Here is a 24,707-nt window from a genome sequence, read left to right on the forward strand (position 1 = left end):
CTGCTATAGGAAGAGCATTCCTCTTGTTGAAATGGATACATGACCACCCACGTGAGCAGCAAGCTGGGACTTTTTTGCCAACTACTCCATCACCAATGCTCATGAGGAGAAGGCATTCACAGCAGTGCCACTTCATATATTTATTTCTGCCTCTCTTGTTTCACGCTCTGCAGCTGACAGGCTTTAATGGCCAAACCTTGCAGAGAACCTTCTGGCTTCCCCCTTTAATTTTGGGGTTTCTTTTAGGAAGTTTTTCCTTGTGCAATGCGAGGGTCTAAGGACAGAGGGTGTCGTAACCTGTACAGTCTGTAAAGTACACTGAGACAAATGTGTAATTTGTGATATTGGGCTATACAAATAAATTTGATTTGATTTGATTTGATCAACAAGTGAACTGCATCCAACTGTGCAGTTTGGTTTTTGTAATATGATTGTATCACATTTGCAGCACTATTATTTGTACAGTTTTGGTTGTTACAGACCAAAGCTATACACACCTAAATTAGGAGACTCATTCTTATCTTTAGTCTCAAAATCTACAATAAACATTTAACATTTTTTCAGGATTACAACTTTTAAAGCTGTCCTGCAATATAAAAGGATGTTCTTGCAACATCTCACAACATATTATATGATACAGCAGCAGTATCCAGTGGATCATTGACTGACTTGTTTGTCCAGAGTCACCTGCTGAGCTGGGACACTTGCCATGTTTGAGCACATTTATGACTTTGTGTTTGGGTTGGGACCAGCTCTCAGACAGGCAGATTAATGTTTGTGTAGTGGCTTTTCTTTGAAATGTGGATACAGTTGCTCTGGTGAACTCAATCAAATCACTCTGAAAAGTCATTTAAAAAGGAACAAGTCATCCATAACTAAGCCAGTATACTTTAAAAAGGAGACTGCAGAGAAATTAATGAAGTCATTCAGGTCTGTGCAGCTCCTACATCTGTATTCACACATTTGAAGGGTTTAAATTTAACTGGCGGTACTTTCAGGTGTCTTTACTGTTTTACTGTAGAGGCAGACATCTACTACTGTCACAGTCTGTTCCTTTAAAAGGAGATTATAATAGATGTGACTGATGGCGTGGACAGTGGTGGAGGAAGTATCAAGTGAGAGAAGCAATATTGCATTATAAAAATACTCCATTACAAGCAACAGATCTGCATTGAAAATGTCACTTAAGTAAAAATACATATTATTGTCAAAATGAAGTAGTATCCAAAGTAAAGTTTGTACTTTTGTACATACTTTGTATGTTGCATTGGTTTGGCTTATTTATAGCTAATAGTTGAATTTGTATTCTATTGTTTATGTATGTTGCACTTATGTTGCACTTCAAACTGGCTATTTGAAGACAGTGTTCACTTATACGATTGTACCTATTTGAAGCTATTGTACTTACAAGATTCTTGCTGTTCGGAGTTGTATCTCCATGATTGTTTGCACTTTTTGTACGTCGCTTTGGACAAAAGCGTCAGCTAAATGAACTGTAATGTAATGTAGTATAATGCAGAAAATTGAGCAATTTGATTGTTTCATATTATTATTACAGATGACTTCATGTAAAGTAATATAAATTAACTGTGGTTGAGGTGGTTCTAATTTCAACTATTCCACATACTGTTGGGCAGTTTAAACTTTAAAAATGCATCATATTTCAGAAGCTTGCCATATCTTTGTATGTAAAATCTGAATATGTAAAGAGCAAGTGACTGAAAGATGTCAAATATCCTCTGAATTTTATTGGAGTAGACATATCATAAAGCATAAATGGAAATACTCAAGTTAAGTAGAATAGCACTTGAATAAATTGAACTGAGTTATATTCCCTGACTGAAATGGTCAAAAAGGGCGGCCAAACCCTGGCCTTCCAGTACCTCTGTATATCTCCAATATAATATTCCTTTTTTCATTCACAAAGAAATCAGCAGCGTGTCATCCTACAGAGTGACATTACTTATGTTTGAGGTCAGTTAGACTCCTGAGAGGTCCTGTCAACACCAAACACAGATGTATAGCAGAGGGAAATCCATTGTATTTAACCAGGTTTTACAGCAGTGGTTTCTGAGAGCACACACAGATGTAATGTGACATTTCTGTAGAGGTCTTCTGAAACATGTCGACCTGCATCCATCTTTTTCATATATTTTCACATATTATGTATCATTTTGTCATATGGATTGTCTATATTGTACTTTGATTATGTTGTTTCTTCTGTGCATACTGCATATACTGCACGTCTGTCCGTGGGATCTCTCCTCAGTTGTTCTTCCTGAGCTTTTTTCTAATCAGTCAAAATCAGTTTTGTAATTTTTCATGACATGAGGAAAAGATGATAAAACAATGCCTGTGATTTTTAGCAGTGAAAGAGGTCCGAGGGTCTCTAGGACCACAAACACAACATAAAGGTTAACTACCACATGATGAATATGGAGCCTTTGCTTCCTTAATCGTCTGGAGCTCTGAGGGAGTTGGCTGTGCCTGGTTGGTTGTTGAGCTCTGATTAAACTAACCCTACTCTCAAAAAGCCAATCACCACAGGGAACGCATTGTTTCCTAGTCTCCAACCACTTTGAAAATATACAGTAGGATATGTGCATGTTGTGTTGCTGGCATATAAATTAATAATTAATCCTTCGTCGTCATCAACTACCACCTGACTGGCCGCCACTTAATAGCAGAGCGTGACGTCAGCGCTGCCAGCGTGGAACGCACGTCGGCAATTCAGGAAGTAAACCGTCCGGTTCAGTCTGCGGAATACAGAAATAGGTCGGAGCAGTAAATACGTGTCGAATTCAACATTTCAGCACGCTTTCCCGAAGACACCGTAACGTGTCTTTGCCACAGACTGTGTGCGTCCCTTCCTCTCCGCAGCAGAGCTGTCAGCTGAGTGCAGTGAAGGTAAGGAGCTCGGTGAGCTGTGTGAAGCTGCTAGCTAGCGTCTGTGTCAGCTCTGTGACAGGCAGCGAACACACTGCTTCCTGCTGTTCTCTGGTATCACCAGTTGGCTGGGATGAAGCTCCATGAAATGTGTATTTTTGTGTAGCTGCTCTCGTTTCCTCACCATCACTTGTGTGTGTGTGTGTGTGTGTGTGTGTGTGTGTGTGTGTGTGTGTGTGTGTGTGTGTGTGTGTGTGTCTGCTGCTGACTTTGCCGTTGTGCCAGGCGACAGCCGCCGAGCGTTAGCTGCTCTGACCCTGCTGTCACAAACATGCCCTTGCATGTACCACTTATAATGTGGGGTACCTGATAACTTGTTTAGAACTTAGTGCCTTTTCTTGTTGGTCTAACAGGGTACTGCACTACAATACTTGTAGTAACAATAACACTACTACTACTACTACTACTACTGCTACTACTACTAATATCATTATTATTATTATTATTATTATTATTATTATTATTATTATTATTAATAATAATAATAATAATAATAATAATAGTATAAATAGACCAAAAGTAAATGCACAGTAAACAAGTAACATAACAAAACTAATAAATTAGTTATGAAATAAATTGTATACACTATATATATATATATATATATATATATATATATATATATATATATATATATATATATATACTAACAATTAACTGTTTTATTTATTAATATTTTGTATTAGATATATTAATAATTGTTTAATATTTATATGTTGAATTTAAGTAATTGCTATTGTAATAAAAAAAATTATATTAAAACTGTAATACAATTATTACAGTACAGGTCATTTATCAGATGCTCTTATCCAGAGAGACTCACAGTGAACTAACTACAGGGACAGTCTCCCTGGAGCAGCTCAGGGTTAAGTACCTTGCTCAGGGGCACAATGGTGACAGCTCTGGTATTGAACTCACATCCATCTGGTGTTGTATTTGGAAGCCGTTCCACTAGACCACGAGGCCATCACCACCTAAATAAATAAATATATACTAGATAGGATAAATTAAAAATGTCCAGCAAAATATTTCTGAGTGATGTCTTAAAAGTGCTCATTTGCACATTGCATTGAGCAGTGTATAATGTAGGGCTGTGCGATATGGAGAAATTCAAATATCAACATATTTTATTACCAAATAGCTCTATTGATATTGCCATGATATTGTAGGGTTTGTCTGGTGCTTTTACAAAATATTTACAGAATGAGGTTTTTGATAAATAATCATCACTAAGTAGGTAAAGGCAAATAATATATCAGCTAGAACAATTGCTTAAGAAAATGACATCACTTTACTATAATGTAGCCTTTACAACCATAAAACAATATCTATACTTCATATAACAATATCAACTGAACAAAGTTGCCCTTTGTTATTCAAACACTTAAATATCACAATTTCCTAAACATAAAGCAAAATATTGTATGTATTTAAATGTATTTGTAAATTACCTGTATTCATTAATTTTATTTTAGCAGTTTACAGAATAATCTTTAAACTGTCATCACTTTAATCAGAAAGTTTTGCATAATACTTCCAGATTTTTATTTTAGTACCGTCAAATCTCCAAACTTCCTCCCAGCTCGCTGTTGATAAAACCTAACAAAGTTCACAGTTGACAGCAGAGAGCTGGAATGAAATTCAGGAATTAGTGGATACTGTAATAAAATGAGATATTTTAAGATTATGCTTTAAGCATCTCTCTGCAGATCAACCCGTCAGGTAGAAGATACAGTAGATAATGATTTTATAAAATGGTGTCTTTGGTATCTGCGCAGCAGTTGTCCAAAGTAAACACACAGTGTGCAAATGAAGTGTCCACACCTATTTAAACGTTCTACTGTATTCCTGAGTTGAGGTTTGTAATTGTGAATTATTTTTTATTACCAACCAAAAGATGCACAAAGCAAATACTTCGTTCTACCAAGTCAAATTAGATCGCTTAAACTGAGAGTCTGCAGCCATGCTAATACTGTAGTTTATAGTCCCAGCCACTCAGAAGTGCTGGAATCCAGTTTCCAGCTATTATCCAGCCCCCTTTCCTCCTGTTGCCTGACAAGGTGTGACCAGATTCAACAATAAACATTCATTTTCAAGCGCCATTTATTCAGTTCTATGGTGTCAACATGGCGATTCCTCCACATAAACACTTTCACTTAAAACAATGTCACATGTTCCTTTGGCCATGGGTTATACAATATGTTTCCTAGACTTACAGTTTTTGCTGGAGCTTAAATAATGTTTGCCACCTGTCTAGTTATCATTAGTTATATTTTTCAAACATTTTTAACAGTATAAACTCAGATTTTACCCTCACATTTCTGTTTGACGTTAAAATGACCAAAAAAAATTCTCCACTTCATCTGACAGTATTGAGGTTCAAGCTGTCAACAACAGGGTTGCACAACCAAATGCAGTGATTGTCGCTTTTTTGCTACACAAGAAAACAAAACAAAAATCAGTAGCGCATTCCTGTAGTGTATTTATTTTGATCAGGAGGAATTTAACAAGCAGCAACAGAAAAACAGAAACTGGGCAAATTATATGACTGTCATATTTAACATAAACATTTGACAATTATTTCTCAACAACTTGACTGTTTTCAGCACCAAGCATCACCAATACAAACCTAGAGTCCCCGCGTAGCACCTGAGTAGCACCTGAGTAGCACCTGAGTAGCACCTGAGTAGCACCTGAGTAGCACCTGAGTAGCACCTGAGTCTTGCGCTCGTCAGCGCGGAGCATGCGGTCAGGGATGACACGATGGAGCCAGGTCTCAGATAAACTGCCCACGTCCACGCTCTGTGCTAGTGTTGTGTAGGATGAACAAGGTATATCTAGATAAAGAAACAACAATTAAACGCAATAGATAAAATACAATTATCTTTTGTATGAACAGAGAATATACTTGCTTTGAACTGGTATTTTCAGATTATTTCGAGTCTTTCGGACATCAAGTAGTGTGTTGCTGTTTTCCTCCTCTCATGGTGTCCCCAACACAAATGCAACACAAAAGACTAATTCAGTGTGTTCATTTCAGGTCTGGAAAAAATGTGAGGCCCTTTAATGGTTGTGTATCACAGGTTTCCTGTAAGTGTTGATACAGACAGCCTGTTGAGATGGGAAGCTGCCGCTTAACTTTGGTCTGCTGCTGCTTATTGACCTGCATACAAACTTTAACATTTTTACAACATGGGACACATTTTTACATGTGAATGTATGCTGTGAATACAACATCAGTGTGTCTAAATGTATGTATGCATGTACACTTGTACATTCTGTAAAACACACAAACACAAACTTGTGTTTCAGCATTTGTAAGTACTGATTTTAAAATGTTTCTTCTAATATTCTCTTTAACTTGCTCCCAGCACACACACACACACACACACACACACACACACACTTTAGATGATGGTGGACTCCACGTTTGCTCAAGTGGGCAAGAATCTGAGTGAAGCCATGAGAATCCTGGGGGACGGACAGAGGTAAGATTAGAGATTATTGTATTTATACTATCGATAACTCTGATGATGCTACGAAGTTAGCAAAGGAAACACTAACCCTCTCTAAGTTTAGGGACATACAACTTTGAGATACCACCAAAAGCAAACCAGCAAAACACTTTATGTCCATCTTGAGTTGAATTTCTAACCGATGAACACATGAATGCAACACTACAGTATATGTTACCAAATTAGAGCATCTTGAGATCTCTGTGTTTTTGTGCTATGCATTTGTTCAGAGAGCCGGAGGCAGGACCAGAGAAGTGGCGCTTCAGCAGAGCCAGCATCCCTGGACCCCTGCATGGAGAGTAAGACACACACACACACACACACACACACACACACACACACACACACACACACACACACACACACACACACACACACACACACACACACACGATCCATTTCTTGTTTTGCAGTTTTATCAAATTTATTTATATAGCCCAATATCACAAATTATACATTTGTCTCAGTGTGCTTTACAGACTGTACAAGTTACGACACCCTCTGTCCTTAGACCCTCGCATCGCACAAGGAAAAACTTCCTAAAAGAAACCCCAAAATTAAAGGGGGAAAAATGGAATAGTACAAATACAACATTTGACAGAAATTATGTTGTGTTGAAAAAAGAGAAAGTATGGATGAATCCAGGAAAATGTCAATAAGGCTTCCCGGTGTCCAGCAGGACCAGGGCAGCAGACGCAGCCACGATTCCTGATCCTGACGTAAACTTTATCAGTGGCAACCTGCCACATGAGAGACAGACACTCCGGGGATGATACCCCAAATGATGAGTTAGTAACATACATTTACATAAATGCATACAGATAGAGAGGGAGAAGAATAGAGAGGGAGGGGAAGGGGAGGAGAGAGGAAGAGAGAGGAAGAGAAGGAAGAGAGCAGGGAGGTGTCCTAAGTCTAAGCCTATAGCAGCATAACTAGGGGCTGATCCAGGGCAATCCTGAGCCAGCCCTATCTATAAGCTTTATAAAAAAGGAAAGTCTTTAGCCTACTCTTAAATGTGGAGAGGGTGTCTGCCTCCCGAACACAAACTGGAAGCTGGTTCCACTGGAGAGGAGCTTGATAGCTGAAGGCTCTGGCTCCCATTGTACTCTTAGAGACTCTAGGAACTACAAGTAACCCTGCAGTCTGGGAGCGTAATGCTCTAGTTGGTTTATAAGGTACTATGAGATCTTTAAGATATGCTGGAGCCTGACCATTAATTGATTTGTAAGTCAGGAGAAGGATTTTAAATTCTATTCTGTATTTTACCGGGAGCCAGTGCAGAGCAGCTAATACAGGAGTAATATGATCCCGTTTCCTTGTTCTTGTCAATACACGTGCCGCTGCATTTTTATGAGTGTCTGGATGGATTTTCTCCCTTTTTTTGGTCCAATATGAGAACAACAGGGAGCTCAGCAGTATCTCATAAAGGAAGCAGAGTTCATGTCAAAACCCTGACTCGAGTGAACCAGACAAAGGAATCCATTAAATCCTGATTCAAACTGTCAAGATAAATACTTGACTTTGAAGTACTATGAAGTATCATAAGGGTCCCTACCCAATCCATTTAGTTGTTCAGCTTAATTACTGCAGTCAAATGCACTCCATTCGTTCACGTCACATATTGGCCTCTATATGGGGAAATACTGTATTGTTTAGTTTCCCTCATCTTATGTGTTACATTGGGTGTCTTTGTTTTTTGTTTGTTATTTCATGACATTTTAAGGGGCATTCCAGCAATTTAGCATGTACTTCCATGATCCTTTAATTTCCATAAGTCAACACAATAACATCTTTTATCAGACTCTTCCTCTGTCTCAGTGGGATAACATGAAAGTGTTAGCAGGGATGTGTATTGAATTGTCCATGTGTTTGTGTGTGCACGTGCAAATGCAGAGCGTACAAACCAAACAGGGTTTGTACCAGATGTAAACAGAACGTAATCTCCTGCTCATCATTTAAAGGATGTTTCACAGTTAATGAGAGCAAGCTCTGCTGGACACACTGTGAGGAAATATTTGTTCATAGTGTCACAAATGTGGGAAATACATCAAATCTTTGTGGCAGTTAACATTGGAGCCAATGGAGAATTGTATGTCTCTCTTGGCAGCTTGAAGCTCATTGTGCCTCATATGTGCCAGTCTGCTTTCTTGGATAAGTACATTTAGTGAGGGAGGACAGGTTTGTGTGGACATTGTGGGTGTCGGTAGAGTTTGATGTTTTGTTTTTAAAAAAGGAGCTGGATCTTATCCCTTGTTCCTTTGTGTCTCCTGTGCAGTGGTCAGGATGTTGCTACTGTACTGCACCTAGTTCACAACCTCATTCATGATGAGGAGGAGGAAGAAGACAAGCCAAGCCAACAGTAAGTAGAACTAATCGGTGAGAAAAATATCATAAGGATAGTACTGTCAGTGTTGTCCAAAATTGGTTTAAGGAAGGAAAGAAACACTGGGAGGAGAACTGTTACAACTAAAGCTAATGTAGTTGTAGTGAAACCAAAGAACAGATACTCCTCCGTGGAAATAAGTAAGGAATAGAAGAAATAGACAGCCCTCAGTATAAGGTGTATGATAAAGCTGCTCTTTGATGTTTCCAGTAGGATGCAGAATGTGGGGGAACAGGGTCACATAGCCTTGCTGGGTCACAGCCTGGCAGCTTACATCTCTGTGTTGGACAGAGAGCGACTGCGGAAGCTGACCACTCGGATCCTGTCTGACACCACATTGTGGCTCTGCAGACTGTTCAGGTAGGCCTCACACACACACACACACACACACACACACACACACAGATGCTTTTTTCAGTTTCCATTACCTGCTTCTCATGGCCAATACCCATAAGAAAAAAATACTTGTATTCCTATTTGCGATCGAGTTGTCATGCTCTGAAACTGAAAAACTTCCACACCGGCAACAACATGTTTGATCTTCTTTTTCAGTTTTTTTGACGGATTGCAAACCAACTTTAAAGTTGCATGTCGCCACCTACTGTATTGGAGTGTGTAGCTGCTGCTTGTTAAGTCAATGAAAGCAATTTGGCTTCATATTATCGGCCGATAGTTTATCGGAAATCATTTCGGAAAAATACATAATAATATAAATTTGCGAGATGTGTGTACACATACACAAGTATATATTAGTAGATATATTGATATATATATAGATAATATTGGTTTTGTCACAATTTTCACAGTTCTAGTGAAGACAAGGATATTCCTTTTTATAGGTGCAGGCACTACAATCATACAATACCACATAATAAAAGTAAAGTTGTCCCATCCAAAACTCATATCATATATTTTGGCCAGTGTAATAAATCTAGGTCTCATTCACATTTGTGTCTTTTAAATATTAGAAAAGTAATCCGTAATACACAATGCTGAATTACAGATTTTGTAGTTTTCCCATTTGTTGTCTTTGTAATAGCTTTGAGCGAGTCAACATATTGGTACGGCTTGGTTAATGTTACTTTCTGCTTTCAGTACTTCAGTACCAATCTAATCTGTCCCTCAGCTATGAGAACGGTTCAGCCTACTTCCACGAGGATGACAGGGACGGCCTAGTCAAAGTGAGTAGGCTGGTCATTAATGCCCGTTATGAAGAATATGCCTCAGAGGGCTATGCAGTCCTCAGCTCCAAACAGCCAGTCATCTACCAGAGTGCCTCTGGAAGGCCCGGCCTGGGCCAGCATCTGTGCAGCCAGGTAGTGTGTGTGTGTGTGTGTGTGTGTGTGTGTGTGTGTGTGTGTGTGTGTGTGTGTGTGTGTGTGTGTGTGTGCGCGTGTGTGTAATTTTTTTTGTAGACCAATCCTATACTAACACTTTGAAATATTCAAATTCTACAATATTCAAAAAATAATTTCTAAATACATGCGAGTATATACAAATTCTAAAACTAGGGGTTTAAATCACAGGCTTTCCAATTTTTTATTTGATTTAATTCAGGGACCTGCAATTGATATGAGATGATATCATAGGCCCATTTAATACATTCAGTTATCAACTAAGAAAAAGCAGCTAAAGTAGCATTTGACAATTTTATTACTGGGCTCTATCAGACATTTAAATTAAAAAGTATTTATTATTTTTAATTAATATAACAAATATATAGACCTGTATTGTCACATTTCTCATTTTTAAGTGCTATATATATATATATATCGATATTTTTCAAGGTATTATATCGTAGCTAGAAATGGGCATATTGTATTTTATCCAATTCATACGTAATACGATACTTTTTTCATTAGCTCGGCCTGCCTCTCTCGAGTCTGTGCACAGTCCCATGCAATACCATCTTTGGATCCCAGCATCAAATGGTAGGAGAATGAAAACACATTTTCAAATAGTTAAAAATAATTAGTTTTGACTCATGTCCTGTTTGTCACTTTCAGGATGTTGCCCTGTTGGACAAACTCATCAAAGAGGACATAGAAGCTGGGAAGCTTCCTCTGCTGTTGATTGCTAACGCAGGTGAAAGGAAAATCACAGTTCAAACACTGTTATGTTCTTTTTACTATCTACACAGGTGGTACATGACAGGAGTTGAATATTGTATTTGAAATTCATTTAAAAGCAAATCAATTGCTCATTTCCCCCAGGTACCCCTGGGGCAGGACATACAGACAAACTGGCTCGTCTGAAAGACCTGTGTGACCAGTACAGCATGTGGCTCCATGTGGAGGGGTGGGTCAATTATTTTACTCTCTTCAATACATGATCTCAATGATGTATGCACCTGATTTGTAACATTTAAATTAAAATAAAGTATTTTTTAAACATATGCTGCACGATTGTGGACCTGGCAGAATGCTGGGCTGGTATTACTGCCCGAGCATTCTCGAGAACCGCTCATCCAAACAACTTCACAGTTGACACTGCCTTCATTGGGTCGAAGAGTTCAGTTGTAATGTTAGTATATCCAGCATCCAGCAGCATAAGTGAACTGCAGTCAATGAGCTTTGGCCTGGAAAGGCCTGCTGCGGATGAAATGCACGACTCAGTCTGCAGAGCCCTGAAGCCCCGCCATCCGCTTCTGCACAAAGTGCTGGTTGCTTGTTTATTGGGCCCCCAGCAAAATACCCACCAAGTGTGAAGTAGATCAGATGAACAATTCTCGAGATATGCCAAGGACATACCCACATACATAGAGATTCCTCAGTTTATAAATGGATTAATAATTCACCAAATTCATTGAAATACTCCCACAATGTTCACGCAACCGTAAATATCATTCTTCACACCAGTGTTGTCAGTGTAACTTATGCACATATCCCATGAACACGTTTATTGTGTTCCTCTGTGCACTCCTTTTCTTGATTCTGTTAGCTACAGAGTTTCTGAAAGAGACTTCTCTTTTTGTTTTTCCCTTAATATAGTCCATGTGCAACCGCATGGCACACAGTAGAAAAGTAGTAAAGATGTTGCATTCATTCATCATTCATACCACCAATGTCATGTGAACACAATAACAATTGTAATGTTAACTTTTATTATGGTGTTCTGTTTTGTTCTTCAGGGTCAACCTGGCAACCCTGGCACTGAGTCAGGTCTCCTCTGCTATCATGGTAATCTAATGTTAAAATGCTCGCATCCTCTTAGTGCAGTCAGCGATTCTAGTCCAATACACTTTTAGTCTGATTCAGCCAATATCTCCTCACAGTCCGCCAGCTGTCCGTTTTGTGTGTGCTGAAAATAAATCCGGTGTTCATACACAGTCTTGGTTCTGTAAATGGGAAACAAACAAAGCGGCTTGGAGTGTCACAGAGATCTCCTCTACAAACATCTTCTATTTATATATTTTAATTTGAGAAATGGGTCATAATGTGTCTTTTTTAAATGAAACCACTGATATACAGAAAATAACGTAATAATGACTGCCAATGAGCATATTGGCAGTTTGGTTTTTAAGAAGTTTCTGTCGCATTTTATTTAGCCAGTACCAGCTGCCGGTTGCTTAGTAACTTTATCCCTTCGCAGCCTACTGTAGTCTGTCGATGTTAACTCCCTCACAAACCCAAAACAAAAGGGATGAGGAACAAAATCCACAGTCCTTGTTCTGTGTGAAAATGCATTCTAAAGTTCAGCTGAAGCTAATATGAGGATTCTTTAGTATGTGTTAGACAAATGTGTGGATCTTCCAAAGTTACAATGCTTGAAATTCCCTCTTTGTGCTTCCACAAACAGTAACTGTGGCAAAGGGACAGTTACATGAAGCGTGAATTCGGTGCTATTACGACTAACTTTGATTTGACTAACTCTTAATTACGAGCTTTGGTCAAACTTTGGGATGTATTTTTTATACAAACTAAGGCTGTATTTGTTGACCTCCATTACTTAATAATAATAATAATAATAATAAGCTTTATTTGTATAGCACCTTTCATACAAGAATTGCAGCCCAAAGTGCTTCACAGCAAAAACATAACAATTAGTACAAGATTAGACAGAATAAGAGCATTTACAGTACAATAATCACAGTGTTGATGTAAATGAGTGTGAAGTAGCATTAATATTTGTATAGAAATAGCAGAATTCAAATAGTATAAAATAGCAGAATTCAAATAGTATAAAATAGCAGAATTAAAATTGCAGAATTAATATAGTATAAAATAACATTGGAGGTCATGCCTAGTTCCCGCATCTGTGCCGTACTTAACGACCTTTCCTGCCGGGAAACCACATTCATCACACCATTCTTGTAAATGTTTTAAACTATCAGAGCCATTTTTTGAAAGCATGAGATCAACAATGGGCCCCTGTGGCCCTTCAACTGGTTTACTCCCTTTGCTACCCATTCCTGGTAGTCTTAAATCTATCGGTTAAAGCCAGTTTTTCTCCAATAATATTTTTTCAAACACATTTATCCCGTGGTAACACAGTCTATTTGATCTCAGGTTTTTCAAAAATACACACTCTGCGTAAAGGTAACTTTGATAAATTTCATTCAATGTCAAACCAGTTATAGCTAAAATTAACAGTACAGAATGAAATCATTTAAATTAGTTTAAAGTGGCATAGAGTAGCAGCATTAAACAATTCACCATTAAAAGGCTAAAGTAAAGAGATATAAAATATCACCATTAAAAGGCTAAAGTAAAGAGATATAAAATATCACCATTAAAAGGCTAAAGTAAAGAGATATAAAATATCACTATTAAAATGCTAAACTAAAGAGATATGTTTTTAGCTTACTTTTTAAGATATTGAGTGAGCTTGCCTCCCTAATGTCTGCAGGTAAAGTGTTCCATAGCTTTGGTTCATAATTACAAAAGGCTGCATCCCCAATTTTTTTTTTTGGATGTTTCTGGGAACATTTAATAAACCAGTAGTGGATGATCGTAATGTTCTTGGGGGCACATAGCTTATTAGAGAGTTGGCAGTGTAACTTGGTGCGGTTCCGTTTAGGGCTTTGTATACAAGGAGGACCTTAAAGTCAATTCTAAAAGGTTCTGGAAGCCAGTGTAGAGCGGCTAACACTGGACTGATGTGGTCTCTCCTCTTGGTTCTAGTCAGCAGCCTCGCTGCAGCGTTTTGGATGAGCTGAAGTCTCTCCGTTGTCGTTTTTGGGAGGCCGGTAAAGAATGCATTACAGTAATCGAGTCGGCTTGAGATAAAAGCATGGATTAGTTTTTCAGAATCCTTTTGATTTATAAATTGTCTGATTTTAGCTATATTTCTAAGGTGGAAGAATGATGTTTTTGTCACCTTGTTTATGTGGGATTTAAAGCTTAGATCTGAGTCTATGGACCGAGGCAGTTCCTTGTGGAACTCCAAAGTGGGCATCATGCTTCTCTGACACATGATCAACCCTGACAAAATACTTTCTCCCTTTGATATATGTTCTGAACCAGTTTAATACACAGTCAGAAAGACCAACCAGTTTTTCAAGACGATTAATTAGGATGTCATGGTCAATCATGTCAAATGCTGCGCTCATGTCTAGTAGGATAAGAATTGAGACCTTGTTTGTATCAGAGTTTAGTCTGAGGTCACTAATTATTTTAGTCGGAGCAGTTTCAGTACTTAAGTTTAAATCGCTTTAGGGAAGGATCATTGCCTGTATGGACAAGTGGAACGGAGACCAAAAACTCTTTCAATGTGCAAATGGCCATGTGATTATTAAAACCCTGAAACAGAGAGATGGCTGTGTTGTAAGAGAAAGACAAGCGAGCATGTGAGTCTCCACCTTTCACACATGCCAACTTCTGAGCAAGCCCTGCCAGTGTTATTGGCTCACCTCATTTTCCTTATAGAAGCCAGACACCCAGGAAATGCCATCTTATGTTGACTTTCCCTTGTGCCGTGTGTTTATCTGTGTGCATTGTTCTTTCCCTTCCAGACAGCCACCAGAAGTGACAGTATGACTCTGACACCAGGTCAGTGGCTGGGACTGCCTGCTGTAACAGCTGTCACCCTCTACAGACATGAAGACCCAGCAATGGTATGCTCATATAAATACAAATTGATTCAACAGAGTGACACGTGTCTTTGGTTGTCCTCTTGGTTCTGATCCTAGCTGAGGAAATGTCATTTTCTGCTTCCAGTCAATCTCAGAATGATTTAACCTTTCCTTCAACCGTCACTAATAGAACTACCCACGATTAGTTGTGTTCTGTTCAGCTCATTGTCTTTCTCTAAAGGTCTCCATGCTCTGTGTCTCTATGTTGTGTCTCAGTCTCTGGCAGCAGGTTTGACCTCCAGCCAGCCGGTGGCGAGGCTGCGAGCGCTGCCTCTCTGGCTCTCCCTGCAGTACCTCGGTCACAATGGAATTGTCCAAAAGATCAGACATGCCACTGCACTGGTGAGCATCACTTTACTCCCCCTAAAGCACTAACTGTCATTATGTCTGTCATAATGTATAATATATAAGCGTATTTCCCAACAAATTCCTTTAAAAATATTTAAACCAAGAAATAAAATGTGGCACACCAGTTAGGCAATAAAATCATATTATTTTCTTTGGTAGATTTTGAAAGTCTGTCATTTCACCTTTCTTTCTCTCCCCTCTAGAGCCAGCAACTCCTGCAGAAGCTCAAAGCTATGGCCTCCATAAAAACATCGGTAGGTGTTCTCATAATGTTCTGCCATAAATAATAACATAATGTCCCTCATATTAAAAGGTGAACAGGTGTTTTGTGAGAACAAGAGACAGGAAGACAGTACAAAGTCAGAGAAACCCCACTGTGAGTGAAGTGGTTGAAAAAAATATATATGTGCAGTTACTGTGTGTAACTCACCACAAAATATCCAAAAAGCAATATTGCTGTGCACCTTTGACTTTGCATTACGCCTCAGTAAATAAGAGCTCTATTGTATATTTCATAGTGCTGCAGTCACCTATTCACAGCTCTGCCATGTCTGGTTTTTATAATATCTGATTTAATATCACACATCTCCTGCTACCTTTTATTCTATTTTTTTGTTTTTGTCAGCAAATATTTGTTTGAGTTAATAGTTTGTGGGCAACAATGGAGCTCCATGGCACAGAGGAAGAAGAAGATATATCTTTCTTGTTAATTTGATACATTAATTATTGGTTTGGCCAAGGGATTTGTTGATGAGAAGAAAATAACTGCTTAAAGAAATGACATGTAAAGAAGATAAAGCAGACAAACGTCCTCGTATTTCTGCAGTTCTCACATTTCTGTCAGCAGCTGGAGGAAAGATAAAAATGAGTATGAAAGCTGATGAATCTCAGTGGTGAGAGGGACAGAGGGACAACTCACACAGCTCATTGTTTTTAATTAGCCTCCCTTTTCAGCTCCACCACACCACCATGAAACTAGCGGCCTGTGTCTCTGTTTAGACCTTTTCTAAGAATGCTAACTCAAGAGCAGCATATATGAAAAACTTGAGCTATGATCTGGCCCAAAAAATCCAGACCCATCCCTACATGAATCCACATAGTTTCTGTCCAAGATGATTAAAAACCCAAATTTCCACTGAAATGAATGTGTTGGGATAGAGAATCAAAGCTCTGATAAGATTTTGGCACGGCTTGGCCAATAGACAATCATTCATTATATGATCTTATCAAAGGCTTGTTCACTAAACACAGTCCATACAGTCACTGAGATGTAATGTGATGTGACTTCATCCCAGCAGAGTGATTAGTACTATTATACATGAACAACATGTCATACATTATGCAGTGAACAATCAGAGAGCTGAGGATCAGAATCATTACACAGTGGTACTCAAACTCACAGTGGCTCTCAGTTCCATCACAGATGGCCACATTCACTGAAGATGCTGCTGTTTTAAGTACCACTGTGTAGTAAGGTGTGAGTGTACATGAGCTTGCAGGTCCACGTGTGAATCTTTTCTGTATGTGTGTGTAGCTGTAGTTATAGTCAGTGTGGGTTGCCTTGGTTCCAGGGCGTGGTGTCGCCGATCCCGCCCATCTCCGGGGCTTCACTGCGAGACGTTCTGGGCTCTCTCATGCTCTCTTTTGTAGGTGGGACCAAGCCTCTGCCTGTCTCCCTCACTCCCCCCTTCCCCTCCCCTTTTGTCCTCCCTTCTCTTCCTTTCTTCCTGTCACTCCTGACCATTTTCCTTCACTCACATTAGCTCAGCGGTATTTGGGTCTCAATTGGCTGATGGACTGTTCACTTCTTCCTAATTATTTAGGATGTGGACCACTCAGGCATGTTCTATGAGGTACTTCAGAGAATGCCTCTCCACACTCATTTTGTTTTGTTGCCTTTGGAAGAAATACAAGGGTCATGAATAATTAATGAATGTGTTGTGCTGTTGTGTCTCTTTACTTCCTTTTCATTCAAATCAAAATTCCAGTTGGTGATGCTCCCTGTTAGGATGCTTTCCACAGCAGGAGAGTAGAAGGTCTATAGGAAGAGAGACTTTGAATTTCTAATGTGTGGACATATAAGATTCAACATGGACTCCCAGGTACCTGAAGGGGCTCCACCCCATCGATTCTCAGGGGTGTGAACCCCCCTGCTGCTTCCTCCCAAAATCCACATCCAGCTCCTTGGTTTTGATGAGGTTTAGTAGGAGGTTGTTGGTTTTTAGGGCTGGGTATTGTTTAAATAATTACCATACTACCAATCGAGCAGCATCATCAGGTCACAGGTGTTATTATTTCCAACACTTTGGTTTATTACCAAATATCCAAACCGATATTGAACATGGTAAACCGTATACCTGCTTAACATCAGCATGTTAACATGGCTGCTAGCGTTGTTAAAAAAGCTGCATTGTACAGATATTGTACAGTTACTCACTTTGACCATTTAATTCAAGCACATCCATCTGTTTTTAGCTGCTTATCTGGGATGTGGTGGCAGCAGGTGAAGCAAAGCGGTCTATATATTTTTTTCTTTAGCCATGTCCTCGAACTCTTGTCTATTGGGATATACTGTATAGTCCCTTCAGCATGTGACTTCAAATAATGTTAAATGCGGCTATACTGACTCTTGTTCTCTGTTGTCTACGTAGTACTGTTGGTTGAATTCTGTTTGTACAGCTAATCCTTACCAGTGTTGTGTATTTCTTTGTATCCATTAGACCATGGCATCAAATGGCAGGCTTCTGTATACTAGTTTTGAAGGTTGGGAGTTCAGTACTAGGGCTGCCATCATTGTGCCCCTGAGCAAGGTACTTAACCCTGAGCTGCTCCAGGGAGACTGTCCCTGTACTTAGTTCACTGTAAGTCACTCTGGATAAGAGCATCTGATAAATGACCTGTAAAAGATCAGTATCTAGTTTTAGAATAACCTCAATTGTATTGGGACTGTCTTGATTTTGGTGTGTTTAAGAAGAGATGCATACTTGATTCCAGTTATGAATTACATCACTAGCCTCTACCCTCTTGTCTGTGGGGTCCACAACTGAGAGGAGAAAACCTTGGAGCTGGTGCATTTGCCTCAGCCCACCAACAGTTTGTCTCCAATAGAAAAACCTGAAACCCTCATTATGCTTTGATTGAACTGGGTCACACAATGTGTCCTCTATCCACATCCAAAGGTGGGTGAAAATAATGCATCATAGAGAAAGGTGCGATGTGATAAATTCTTCGGCACACATTTTCGGACAGTCTCTCATTGAAGGCCTTCCAGCTACCACGCATTCCACTTAAGTTTTCTGGTTTTCTAACTTGACAACATCACACATGCTTGTGAATTATTCATGACCCTCACATCAACACCCCGGACACTAGCCTTCATCTCAGCCCCACCCAGGCATGATGCTTTCCTTAACCTTTCCCATGGATGTCATCAATAATGGGCTTCACTATGGGTTCATTTCCTGTCTTAGTGGTTCAGAAAAGGAAGAAATGAACCACATGCAACTTCACTGAGATCATTCTGGTTAAATGGCATAGCACAATTGGACACAAAGAATGTAATGCTAAACAGGAGACGCCAACCTGCGTGATGTTCTCAAACACACAGATACGTCCAGGTACTTCCTGCATCAGTGACCTAATTGCATGGTTCATAGACTTGCTTTTTAAATATTTTATAGTGATAATGGAGTAGTTAAAATGCCCAATGCCACATATTGATCCATTTGTAGTTAAAAGTATGTCAGTCAAATCTTCTGAACTAGAGCGTGGTTTTGATTTTGGCTGCTCCATAACACTGCACCACTTCCATAATGAAATGTATGTATGTATGTGATGTAACTGTATGTGACATACAGTTACATCACATACAATAGCTTCAGTAGGCATGGACATAAAGACAAATCTTAAATGTTTACATTGCACCCTTTCAACTGAAGATATTGTTTTTGCATGTCATACAGCAGGAACTTGTTTAGTATGATATTAACGCTCACTGAGTCTCAGATGTCTGATCTGTATCTTTGTGTGTCCAACAGGTGGAGGATGAAGTCAGCTCTCCTGTTGTGCTGTTTAAGTTTTCCCAGGGAATGAGTGCTGGTAAGAGCTCCTTGGACCTGGCAAACATGACCAAGACAATTTTGATAAAGAGTCTTTGTCAATCAGAAAGCGTAATGGAACAGTAATATACTACAGGATAGGATATCTATGGGGAACTTATTTATTTTCATGTCAGCCATCCGCGACAGCCGTGGCCAAAGGCATTATGGTTTTTTAGGTTGTGCGTCTCAGAACATGATATCTCAGGAACACCTTGATGGAATTTCTTCAAATTTGGTACAAATGTCCACTTGGACTCAAGGATGAACTGATTAGAATTTGGTTAAAGGTCAAGTTCACGGTGACCTCGCAAAACACGTTTTGAGAAGTTGTATGCTAATTCTGACAATTTCCGATGAATGATTAAATTATGAAATGATGCCATTTTGTACAGACATGGATGTAAACTGGAACTGGAACTAAAAGGGATTAGTAAACTAATAAGATATTATTAGCTTTAAGGTCCACTGATCATCATCAGCTTTGTTGTCATCACATTACCTGGTGGTTTCTGGTGGTCCTGTTGATTCAGCAGTGTCTGTCCGGATCTTAAGCAGTCATCATCTTCTTGTACCTGTTGGTGCGACATTCCCCCCACACCTGCTGCATTGCCCTCTATCCTCACTGATGAGATGTTGTGCTTTGTGTAGAAGTGTCCTCACTGATCTTTCATGTTGTACGTGGCAGTTAGAGTTAAAGGTCTGTGTGAGTGGGCTTCCTGTACAATGTAGTCTTTTGCTTAGAAAGACCATAAGATGCACTTGAATGGGCAGAATTTTTTTTTTTTTACCTTTTCAGCTTATTTCATTTTGTTACACATACTGTTCCCAAAGACATTGTTGCTTTCTCACTTTCCCTTTTCCCTATGTTGATAGCATCCAGTGGGGGTTCAGTGGAAGGTTACTGTGCTGAGGAGAAAGAGGTGCTTGATGCCTTCAACAGATGGGTGAGTTTTTCTTCCTCCTTAAACATGTACTGTAACTTTTTACGCGTATGCTAGTTTTATGCTATTTTTATAAGAATATAATTACTATGTTTAATGTGAATGAAGTCATTGGAAGTGATGATCCCACAGTGAATGATCAACAACCCTGCAGTTCCTCTTTTGGCCTCTTGGTTTCACAGCCTGCAAACTCACCTCGTTTACAATTTCTGAAAAACCCAGTGTAGTTGGTAGAGACCATACCCCATAAACTAAACTAAAGTGAATATTGGATATCGGTTTATCAGGTGGACACAAACATGACTCCAAAATGAATGCTAAAGTTGCTTTGTCTGCTGAGTGTGTAAATGAGTCCTGCTGTCCCAATCACCAAAAAAGTTAAATAATTAAATAATCCAGTTTTAAATATATATCCACTGAGGTATTACACCCATATTCCAAATGATGTGGGTCTATTACACTGATTTATTTATATAACTATACAGTTATATTTAGAACTCTTAGTCAAACTTTGACAAAGTTTGACACCCCTGGTCTACTGCTTGCTTTGCGCAGTTTCTCCTCAGCTGTTTCGCGACAGACACACACACACACACATGCGCACACAGTTACAGTCAGAGACAGAGTGCAGGAAAGGAGAGGGGAGAACTAAAACAAAAGCCGCTGCTACATGTTTTACTTTAAAATGATACAGTATAATTATTTATTACTTGTTAATCATGTTAAAAAATGTCAGCTCAAAATTGTCTGCGAGCCATATCGCGTCATCGAAAGAGCCATAGGTTCCCGACCCCTGGCCTATGGCCATGGCTGTGTGCACTTTTGTTTAGTTTCAAAATAATTTGGCGGGTCTGAGATTCATAAGTTTCATAATTGAATTGTTCTCCACAAAATAAATCAGACTCTTTAGTTTTAAGTGTTTTTAAACACTTAACTTTTAACGACCACACAGCTGATGCATCTATTCCTTTTTAAATGATTCCTGGGTGTAGCTGGGTGAACAGCTGGTTCAGTTGGTTCCCACCAGTGGGGTAGATGTGGTGGAGCTTGAAGATGAGGGTACATGTGTTCGCTTCAGTCCCCTCCTGACCGCTGCAGGTAACACACACACACACACACACACAGACACACAGACACACAGACACACACACACACACACACACACGCGCGCAAGATAAAAAAATAAAATAAAGTTAAATACTGTCAGCAATGGTTAAAATGACACAATGACTTTCTCCCTCTTCTCTAGTCCTGGGGACCCAGCAGGAGAACATTGAGCACCTTGCGGGGAAGCTGTCAGAGCTGCTGCCTGTGATGTGCACCACAATGTGCCTCAGACAGGACTTCAGAGAAGAAACCCACCGACACTCACCCTCACTTACATTCATAGAGGAGCTCAGCTGGCCGGGCCTTGGTGCTGTCCGGTAAGAATGGAAAGGCTTTAAGGACCTGCTATGTACATTACATCAACTAACTGATGCTGTTATCTAATTTAATAGGTGCAACCATGTGGATACAATCCCAAAAAGTGCATCACTTTCATTACAGTTATACACAATAAGAGACAGGAAAAGGGGATTTGTATTGTTTTGTTTTCTGTATAGAGTGTCTGGACTCTGACTTCTTTATATTTGGTTACATGTTCTTTAATTTTTTCACACCTCCGGCGGAGCTTTTCAGCCATCCCTGTGGAGGTTGGGGGCATTGAACCTGAGTGGGCGATGTTCAAAACCTCTATTGCTGAAGCTGCGGTGATGAGCTGTGGTCTCAAGGTCTTAGGTGCCTCAAGGGGCGGTAACCCTCGAACACCGTGGTGGACCCCGGTGGTCAGGGAAGCCGTCCGACTGAAGGAGTCCTTCCGGGTTATGTTATCCGGGAGGACTCCAGAAACGGTTGCAGGGTATCGAAGGACTAGAAGGGCGGCAGCTTCTGCCGTGTCAGAGGCAAAGCAGCGGGTGTGGGAGAAGTTCGGAGAAGCTATGGAGAAGGACTTTCGGTCGGCACCAAGGTGCTTCTGGAAAACCATCCGGCACCTCAGGAGGGGGAAGCGAGGAACCATCCAAGCTGTGTACAGCAAGGGTGGGACCCTGCTGACTTCAACTGAGAAGGTTATCGGCCGCTGGAAGGAGCACTTTGAGGAACTCCTGAATCCGACTAACACGCCCTCTATGGTTGAGGCAGAGCTGGAAGCTGATGGGGGATCATCGTCAATTTCCCTGATGGAAGTCACTGAGGTAGTCAAACAACTCCACAGTGGCAAAGCCGCAGGGGTTGATGAGATCCGTCCAGAAATGCTGAAGGCTTTGGGTGTTGAGGGGCTGTCTTGGTTGACACGCCTCGTCAACATTGCGTGGAAGTCTGGGACAGTGCCTAGGGGTTGGCAGACCGGGGTGGTGGTTCCCCTATTTAAAAAGGGGGACCAGAGAGTGTGTGCCAACTACAGGGGTATCACACTTCTCAGCCTCCCTGGTAAAGTCTACTCCAAGGTACTGGAAAGGAGGGTTCGGCCGGTAGTCGAACCTCTGATTGAAGAGGAACAATGCGGATTCCGTCCTGGTCGTGGAACAACAGACCAACTCTTTACTCTTGCAAGGATCCTGGAGGGGGCCTGGGAGTACGCCCATCCGGTCTACATGTGTTTTGTGGATCTGGAGAAGGCGTATGACCGGGTCCCCCGGGTGATACTGTGGGAGGTGCTGCGGGAGTATGGGGTGAGGGGATCACTTTTGAGGGCCATCCAATCCCTGTATGCCCAAAGCGAGAGTTGTGTCCGGATACTCGGCAGTAAGTCGGACTCGTTTCCCGTGAATGTTGGCCTCCGCCAGGGCTGCGCTTTATCACCAATCCTGTTGGTGATTTTCATGGACAGGATATCGAGGCGTAGTCGTGGAGGAGAGGGGTTGCAGTTCGGTAACCTGAGGATCTCATCGCTGCTCTTTGCAGATGATGTGGTCCTTATGGCATCATCGGTCTGTGACCTTCAACAGTCACTGGATCGGTTCGCAGCCGATTGTGCAGCGGTTGGGATGAGGATCAGCACCTCCAAATCTGAGGCCATGGCTCTCAGCAGGAAACCGGTGGATTGTCTACTCCGGGTAGGGAATGAGCCATTACCCCAAGTGAAGGAGTTCAAGTACCTCGGCGTCTTGTTCGCGAGTGAGGGGACAATGGAGCGAGAGATTGGCCGGAGAATCGGAGCAGCGGGGGCGGTATTACAGTCACTTTACCGCACCGTTGTGACGAAAAGAGAGCTGAGCCAGAAGGCAAAGCTCTCAATATACCGGTCGATCTTCGTTCCTACCCTCACCTATGGTCATGAAGGCTGGGTCATGACCTAAAGAACGAGATCACGGGTACAAGCGGCCGAAATGGGTTTTCTCAGACGGGTGGCTGGCGTCTCCCTTAGAGATAGGGTGAGAAGCTCAGCCATCCGTGAGAGACTCGGAGTAGAGCCGCTGCTCCTTTACGTTGAAAGGAGCCAGTTGAGGTGGTTCGGGCATCTAGTAAGGATGCCACCTGGGCGCCTCCCTAGGGAGGTGTTCCAGGCACGTCCAGCTGGGAGGAGACCCCGGGGAAGACCCAGGACTCGGTGGAGAGATTATATCTCCTCACTGGCCTGGGAACGCCTCAGGATCCCCCAGTCGGAGCTGGTGGATGTGGCCCGGAGAAGGGAAGATTGGGGTTCCTTACTGGAGCTACTGCCCCCACGACCCGATCCCGGATAAGCGGTAGACGATGGATGGATGGATGGATGGATGTTCTTTAATATTCTCAATGCAGCAGCCAGAATATTCTGCTCTATAAAGACACGTAAAAATATTGGAACAAATACTTCTCAAATGCAACTCATTACAAAACAAATACTCAAAGTACTTGTTTTTCTATCAATGATTTCAAAATTTGGGATAATTCTTTGTGAATGGCCATTCAACGTGCGTTTCTGTAGTATATGAGTTGAACAAGTTGCCTTGCATGTGAAGCTGATAAGAGCCAAGAGTGTCCTTGTCACTTTTCTGTAAAAGCCAATCTGACAAAATCAAACGTAGAAACATTTCTTTTACACTTCCAACACAGTGCAAGTCTGAATGAGGGTTTGAATCCAAGTTGGAGCCCCTCCTCAGATACATGGGTTGGAGTGGTTGAAGTAAGGTCAAATATAGTGTAGTGAATTGAGCCAGGAGAATAAGGTGGTGGGTCAGCAGATGGTTGGATGGCCCAGTTATTATTGATTATTTGGTGAAATGTATGTTTGTTAGGTGACCCAGTGGATTATTACACACCAGCAGCTGGATAGAGTTGGGGTTATATGTGATGCTTGGCAACTGGAAGATGTCAGAGCATTTCCTCAGATAAAAAAGATGGTACATAAGTGAACTACACTGATAAGTAGGTCTTCTGTAG

The 24,707-nt window shown here is 40.7% G+C and overlaps 1 protein-coding gene across 6 annotated transcripts in view; it reads left to right on the forward strand.

Annotated features, from left to right (window-relative positions):
• The first annotated feature begins 2,722 nt into the window (after nt 1–2,722).
• Nucleotides 2,723–24,707, forward strand: part of pdxdc1 (pyridoxal-dependent decarboxylase domain containing 1) — a 34,139-nt gene continuing 12,154 nt past the window's right edge. The window contains exons 1-19 of one of the 6 annotated variants that reach the window (XM_029437386.1): nt 2,723–2,907; nt 3,473–3,476; nt 6,318–6,434; nt 6,692–6,760; nt 8,737–8,820; nt 9,055–9,204; nt 9,971–10,160; nt 10,707–10,775; nt 10,851–10,929; nt 11,058–11,142; nt 11,975–12,023; nt 14,798–14,899; nt 15,134–15,259; nt 15,469–15,519; nt 16,837–16,911; nt 19,303–19,363; nt 20,239–20,309; nt 21,299–21,404; nt 21,556–21,730. In XM_029437386.1, coding sequence (XP_029293246.1) covers nt 6,358–6,434; nt 6,692–6,760; nt 8,737–8,820; nt 9,055–9,204; nt 9,971–10,160; nt 10,707–10,775; nt 10,851–10,929; nt 11,058–11,142; nt 11,975–12,023; nt 14,798–14,899; nt 15,134–15,259; nt 15,469–15,519; nt 16,837–16,911; nt 19,303–19,363; nt 20,239–20,309; nt 21,299–21,404; nt 21,556–21,730 — 1,619 coding nt within the window. In that variant the 5' untranslated portion in view covers nt 2,723–2,907; nt 3,473–3,476; nt 6,318–6,357. Of the gene's footprint in view, nt 2,908–3,472; nt 3,477–4,020; nt 4,023–6,317; nt 6,435–6,691; nt 6,761–8,736; nt 8,821–9,054; nt 9,205–9,970; nt 10,161–10,706; nt 10,776–10,850; nt 10,930–11,057; nt 11,143–11,974; nt 12,024–14,797; nt 14,900–15,133; nt 15,260–15,468; nt 15,520–16,836; nt 16,912–17,088; nt 17,119–19,302; nt 19,364–20,238; nt 20,310–21,298; nt 21,405–21,555; nt 21,731–24,707 lie in introns of all 6 variants that reach the window. The other 5 variants (XM_029437391.1, XM_029437390.1, XM_029437388.1 and 2 more) reach the window with 5 other exon arrangements.

This window comes from Cottoperca gobio, chromosome 8, assembly GCF_900634415.1.
Source record: "Cottoperca gobio chromosome 8, fCotGob3.1, whole genome shotgun sequence".
Taxonomy (NCBI): Eukaryota; Metazoa; Chordata; class Actinopteri; order Perciformes; family Bovichtidae; genus Cottoperca; species Cottoperca gobio.